General features: G+C 37.3%; 1 protein-coding gene across 1 annotated transcript in view; it reads right to left on the bottom strand.

The window, feature by feature from the left end:
- Nucleotides 1-7,186, bottom strand: part of LOC107678919 (astrotactin-1-like) — a gene marked incomplete at its 5' end in the record, with an annotated part of 189,441 nt that overhangs the window by 130,903 nt on the left and 51,352 nt on the right. Inside the window, 2 exons of the mRNA XM_016474321.1 lie at nucleotides 707-781; nucleotides 4,589-4,673. Coding sequence (XP_016329807.1) covers nucleotides 707-781; nucleotides 4,589-4,673 — 160 coding nt within the window. The remainder of the gene's footprint in view (nucleotides 1-706; nucleotides 782-4,588; nucleotides 4,674-7,186) is intronic.

Genomic DNA, 7,186 nt, shown 5'->3' on the forward strand with positions numbered 1-7,186 from the left:
TCACCGGAGCACCACCTAAGTCTTCTCCTCCTGTCCCATTTCAACCAGTGATCCTTTCCTTCCCACGGTAATCATCACTGTTGTAGGTTGCCAAGTTAAGGTGACAAATGGGTTGAAATTTGTATGTGTCAATTGTGTGAGAAGGATGCATTTCATACAAGATCTGGCAACTGGGCAACCTTGGAATTTGTGAAAGTAAAAGTGACGTGACATGTGGCCAAGTATGGTGACCCATACTTGGAATTAGTGCTCTGCATTTAACCCATCCAAAGTGCACACACACAGCAGTGAACACACACACACACCGTGAACACACACCCGGAGCAGTAGGCAGCCATTTTTTTTTTGCTGCGGCACCCGGGGAGCAGTTGGGGGTTCGGTGCCTTGCTCAAGGGCACCTCAGTCGTGGTATTGAAGGTGGGAGAGAACCCAACCTTTGGGTTACGAGTCCGACTCTCTAACCATTAGGCCATGACTTCCCCCGTGTTGACGTGATTATTCATATAATGAGGTTTGGGCCATACAATACCGGAGGCGAATGTAGCAAACATATAAAATACGCCCAGTGGGATTGTTTTTATAGAAAGATTAAAAATACGGGAAAATATTTAAACGGGATGTTAGCGGGATAGAATGGTAAAATCCAGGAGAATCCCGGGGAAAACGGGAGGGTTGACAGGTATGATAAAGTGATCATTTTTCTTACCTAAAAATGCGATCAGATGGCTGCTCTCCCATCACCAAGTCAAAGCCACGCTGGAAAATTGTGTAGGGCCATGGGCTGCAAAACAGAAATGGCAGAAAATCAAAAACAAAACAAATAATTCATGCTTATATAATACAATTATATTTTCACATGTATAATAAATATAATTTTTATATTTTCATACAGTTTTGAATTAACAATAATTAAAAACTGTACGTCACACTATAGACTCTTCATTCATTGTTAAACAGCTCCAGTCTTCACTAAAGCCACGTGACCTTTAAAATTGAATGACTTTGTGATGAAAACATAACCATCTTATAAAAGGGAGTTCCTTTGTGAACTCACATCAAACCAATTATGTTCCCAATATGAATATCACAGAAATTCCTCCAGCAGATGCTGTGACCCGACAGTAGCATCTCTGTCAGTCAGTGTCATACAGACGTGAGCGTGACTTCAAGTGTGTGTTTATCCAAAGCTCTATGTGAACTGATGGAGATTAATGCAGAGAGGCAGCTGTGGGGACAGAGGCTGTCGCTGCAGTATAAGAGAAAAGACAAGGAGCTGATGCCTCTCTAAATAAGCTGTTACTCACAGCAAAAGAGCAGTCACAGCCTGGTTAGACCACTTCATACCACAGATCACCTACTGCTGTTTAAACATCAACATTTGTCCTGCAGCATTCCCAATTCACAAGAGAACCAAAAGCAGGCGCATTCTAAGAATCCATTACACAGAAAGGTTCAAAATATTAAAATAATAAAATTAAATAAAATTATTTCAGTCAGTTAAGTCAGTTTCCTTACAACATCTACATTTTTTGTCAGTACCACACAGCAAGTCATGGGACCAGTTCTATAAAGATAGCCACTATATTAAGACTGTGAACCAGTTTGACCAACTAGCAGTTAACCAAGTGTAATCAGTAGAGCCCGACCGATATGAGTTTTTTGGGGGCCGATGCCGATACCGATATTAGGGAGTAAAAAAAGACCGATACCGATATATTGGCCGATATTCTTTATGTGTAGTCAATAATATAATACAGTATAGTCAAAAGTTTGGACACACTTCCCATTCGTGTGTCCAAACTTTTGACTGGTACTGCATATAGAATACAGTATATAGCCTACATAAACAGAATATATATACATAAACACATTTTTTGCAATGATAACTCAAATGTGGTGATCAAACACTTATAATGATGTGACAAACATAGGCCTATGTAATGGAGGCAGGGTATTTAACAATTTAACAATAAACTTTATTATTCAAAGTGAGTCTGACATCAGAGCACTTAACAGTAAACTTCACTTCACTTATTATAAATAACTTGAATAACACAAATAGAACAATATATATATAACTTGAATTAAGAAGTTAAACAAGGTAACTGTGTAGGGCAAGCAAGCTACTGCCTAACCAACAGGGGCAGGTTTATGCAGGAAGCACAGCTTTTCCAAATTAATTATCTAAAATTAATAAATAATAATAATGAATAATATTTTTTTCACAAACTCTGTGTTATGTATTTTCTGGTAATCCAATGAACATGCAGGACATTCGTATTTAAATCGTCTTTTTGCAGTTTAATATTCACAGACACAGTCTATATATATATATGTACTGACCTGTTTTTTATTTATTCATCAAAAATAAGACAAATTCCATGAAATTCCGCATTACAGAGTAAATTCCATTTTTATGACTTGATTCCGCGATTCCGCCCATGTTTTCTGCATCGCGGAAATCATAGGGCCCTACTAATGTAGCAAACGAATATGATAAGCTCATTGTGAGAGTATAAGATGAGGGCATTGATGTTTATTTACTTAGCATTGAGTCTCTCCAAGTAGGTGACAATCAAAGCGACCATTGAAAATGATTTGAACTTCTGTCAGCACGTCATAAATAGAATGAGGCATCAGTTTACTGAATCCGATGTAGACAACATAATGGGTTCTATTCTACACCAGACGCGAGCGGCGCGACATGATGTGACCGATGTGATAAGCATGAGTTCGGGGCCGCGGTGCGGCCGGTAAACACCAGTACTGAGTGGCCGCGATCAGCTCCGGTGGCCGTAACACAGACTTTAATGCGCCGCAGACGCGTGCCATGAAGCGCAGATCAGCTCTAGTCTCTAACGTCACTGAATCTGCTGTTAACATGAACCATCCATTCATCATATCATCATGCAAAACAAAGAATTTGAATCATTGTAATGTGACGATCAAATATAGGTGCGGGTGGGTGGCGGGCGGATAATTTGAAGCAGCGGACTCGGGTGAAGTTTGAGCTCATCGCGCATCTCTACACTAGACTGACCTGGGTCCAGTAGCAAACAATGGAGTGTGCTCTGCTGGACAAACTAAGTAATTACACCATTCAGAAGCATTTCATCTGTGTTATATGTTCTGTAAAAAAAAAAATTCATATCGGCGGCATATTCGCCGATACCGATATATCGGCGACAGGCTCATATCGGCCGCTAATATCGGCTAAACAATATATCGGTCGGGCTCTAGTAATCAGTCTTACTTTTCTGATTCAAATAGACCAATCTACCTCTAAGGGTAACTAAAATGTTATGACCGGTCTTGCAGGGAAAAAAAATAGATGACTAAGCATTTAAGACTAGTCGAAGCGGTTTATGCAACTGGTCAATAGTTTCAGACAACCTTGAATAAATGCATAAGTCATATTAACTAGATTTATGCAACATGTGATGTTTGACAGTATAATTCACTTTGACTAGGTAAATGATAAGTTATCATTTTTGGGGTGAACTGTTCCATTAATATATAAAATAAAGAAAAAGTGGCTATATATGAACATTTGCAGGAAAGTGTTTAGGAAATATCTTGGCACTTTGAAACTTTAAAAAGCATTTGGCAATGGACTTTCTTTCTCCACCACTAAGTGTTAGAGTCAATTAAAAACGGTTCACACCTTCACAGCATGGCGTAAAGGGAACAAGCACATCCAGCGCTATTCCACTCCCCTAAGGCAATCTTCCTGATTGTTCCAATTTGATTTCTAATTATCGGATCCCTCTCACCTACCGTCATCACTCCCATCTCCTTCCCAATTAAAATGCCAAGGATTTCCTCACCTCCAAGTCTTAATCAAACTGCTCCAGAGCAACAGCCTCAAACCCAGATGAGCATGTGAAACTCTCCTCAGGGAGGGTCTAATTAACTTCAAACATCTTAAATACAAGTCTATCTGGGATTAGAAACTTGTGCTCCTAACATTTAAGTGTTTTGACTATATCTAGACTGCAAAGTAGCAAAACGCCCTTTTATTTTGTGCCATTCTCTAGTAGTATTTGTGCTTCATCTGTCTGTTGACTTGAGAAGCAGCAGTTTGGTTAGGCGCACTCACACTTTTACCTCAGATTAAAGATACCATCTGTTCAGATGCAGTTAATCTTATATTCAATCCTCTGATAAAATATCTGAGGGCAAAAACAAAAGTTTTGAAACAAAGAATTTCAGCAGAATTTCAAAATAGTTATTTCTCTTTGATCATTTTAACAGCAGCGCTTGGATATGAGGCACGCAAGACACATCATTTCTTACGCGTGTAACGCAATTTAAAATGCACAATACATGTATCTCACTGGTATACTGAAATGTAAATCACTGTCACACAAATCTAAAATGACCCAGAGCTTCGCTGTGCTAATCCCTTTTCCAATTCCAGAGGAAGATCATCATGCAAAAAACCTAATTAATTCAAACAAGCCAATTTAATTTCCCTACAGTGCATAACACCTGGCTGGCTATCGGCACTGGAGACATTTTTACTACAGATAAGAAGCATGGCCAACTTCAAGGTGGCAGATCCCTGTTTGTATGGTATAGTACTCACCCCTGATTTGGGCCCCATTCATTGCGAATACATAGATGCTTATGAACAGGGTCCTTCATGTAGCCATCGAAACAGAGACATTCTCCTGCAAGCAGACAAAGTACATTAAACCATCACTGATAATAAGAGAAAAACATTATTAGTATTATACAGCTGTGCTGAACAGTGATTGTCATGTGTCCCTGCAGGACGTCAGTTAGGATGGTACCAGCTTTCTGCCAAAATTATATTGTTACTACTGTAAAATCATCATAAATTACTAAGGGACTTCCTTCAAACACTGTAAATAACTTTTCAACAACAACAAAAAAAAAAGATGTGTCTAACTATGTTGTTTTTAATTAGTTTTTCTTATGTAAACGTGCTAGATAGGAGTCTCACATTTTTTCCAGCAACTAGCTGACTCCATGTCAGTTAAAGAACTGAAGAAAGACTTGTCTTTAACTTTTACAAAATGTGCCTAGAGACACTTCGGTTTTATTCCATTCTTTTGTGATCCATCTAGTTTTAATCCATCCATCCATCTAGTTTTTACATGCAGAGAAACACCTTTTATGACGCTTTTAGAATATTTCTCATTTTTATTTTTATGACAATTGTGGCTAATATTCTCTCTATAATAATTTAGTTTTATTTGATTAACAGTCACTGTAGCAGTCACTTATATGTTTTCCTAAAAAAAACAACAACAAAAAATAAATAAATAAATGCAGTTACCATTGTAATTTTTGGTGAAGGGATTTTATTGAAGCACATCCATAGAAAGTAAATAATAAAACTTATTTCCCATTTTGTTTAATTTTTAGAACATTCACAACCCCAGATATGTTTTATTAATAACTGATCATACTACATTATACTGTGTCCAGTACAATATGTGTGTGTGTGTGTGTATGGTAGACCTCTGAAATTAAAAAGCAATGTCCCTTCTCTGGGTTTGTCTGTTCTTCTTTTTGTTCCAGTTAATTTTTTCTTCCAGTTCAGTTTGATATTTTCAGGTTAGGGGCATATGGAACATAATTTACCTTACATTACCAAAAAATGTATTTATATATTTAAAAATATATAAACAAAATTATACATTATATAAATACATTTAAAAAGTCACATCAAGTTTACACATTTTCACATTGCTTCAAATATAATATTTATATTAGTAACAAGTATATCATCTTCTCTTTAGATCATTAGTCAACAAATTCTTAGTAAAGCAAGTAGGATGATAGTCACAGACCCAGAGGTGCACCTTTCATTTAACTGAGCTGACTCACAGACCATTGCGTTTTAGGCTATTTCAAGGTCATTTAGATGCAGGAACTCATGTTTTCTGAACCACTGACTTGTTTAATTTTAGTCCATTTCCACCAGTTTAACCCATTCAGACTCATGTGTGAAGCAGCTGTGAACATGACATACCGATTTTACCCCACTATGGAGTCGCATGACTTCTCCTGTACTTTGCCGTTACCCACTCGCATTGTCACCATACCCCGATCTGTAGTCTAATCGTCTCTCTGTCTCTCTTCAGGGTCAAGTGAAAATGACCTCATTGTCATGTTTACATTAATATGGCGATTCTCCAGACGTGCAGTGCTATAAATGGGTGCTGTTGTGTGTGTGTTGAAGCATATAAGCAGGCACAGCAGATTCCCTGTGTCAGCCCTCTTCAGTCGTGCTCATGGCTCAGACAAGTCTAATCACTCTGAGCTCAGCTGATCAGTCTTGTCAGGCCAAACCACAGGCATGTCGGTCATGATTTGGGTTCATGGGACTGATGAGGCTGCACCCTGAGCAGGACATGTGTGAGCAGACTGATGCAAATACAGAGGGGGCACAGAGGAAAAAACAGCATTGGCAAACATGGAAACAAATGTGTTATGAGTGGGAGGACAATATATGGAAAAGGCTAAGGAAAATATTTGCTGACATTGTGCACAGCAGCAGTCATCAATACACTTGGACAATGTCAGTGATTATGTTGACTTCTCACGTCATACACCCAGAGCTCTGCTAATGCAATATAAGTGACCTTAAATTCTGCATTATGCAGACTAATATTGGATTTGCAACACTGATGCTCTGACTAACAAGAGAAAAATTGATTCTTGGGCAACTGTATGGTGCAAAAGGTGCAAATTGGAGAGAAAGCCAACTAATTTTTTTTTAAAGACATTAAAAGGAATTCTACAAAACTAAATACATCAATTATGAGATAAATATACAGTTGATGTTGCTGTATTAGCAGTCAACTTTTGTCTTATCAAACTTTTGATAAATATATTAATCTAAAATACTTCCAAAAGTTTGGGTTCAGCAAGAATTTTACAGCAAAATTAATACTTTTATTCAGCAAGGATGCATCTAATTAATCAAAAGTAACTGGAAAGACATTTATAAAATGATATACAATTTTTTTTTTCTATTTCAATAAATGCTGTTCTTTTGAAATTTCTATTCATCACAGAATCCTAAAAAAATATCAGCTTCCACAAAAATATTAAGCAGCACAACTGTTTTTAACATGATAATAGAAATAAGCATATTAGAATGATTATGATATATATACTGTGTATATATATATATATATATATATATATA

Source organism: Sinocyclocheilus anshuiensis, unplaced genomic scaffold (genome assembly GCF_001515605.1).
Source record: "Sinocyclocheilus anshuiensis isolate Anshui unplaced genomic scaffold, SAMN03320099.WGS_v1.1 scaffold1576, whole genome shotgun sequence".
In the NCBI taxonomy this organism is placed as follows: domain Eukaryota; kingdom Metazoa; phylum Chordata; class Actinopteri; order Cypriniformes; family Cyprinidae; genus Sinocyclocheilus; species Sinocyclocheilus anshuiensis.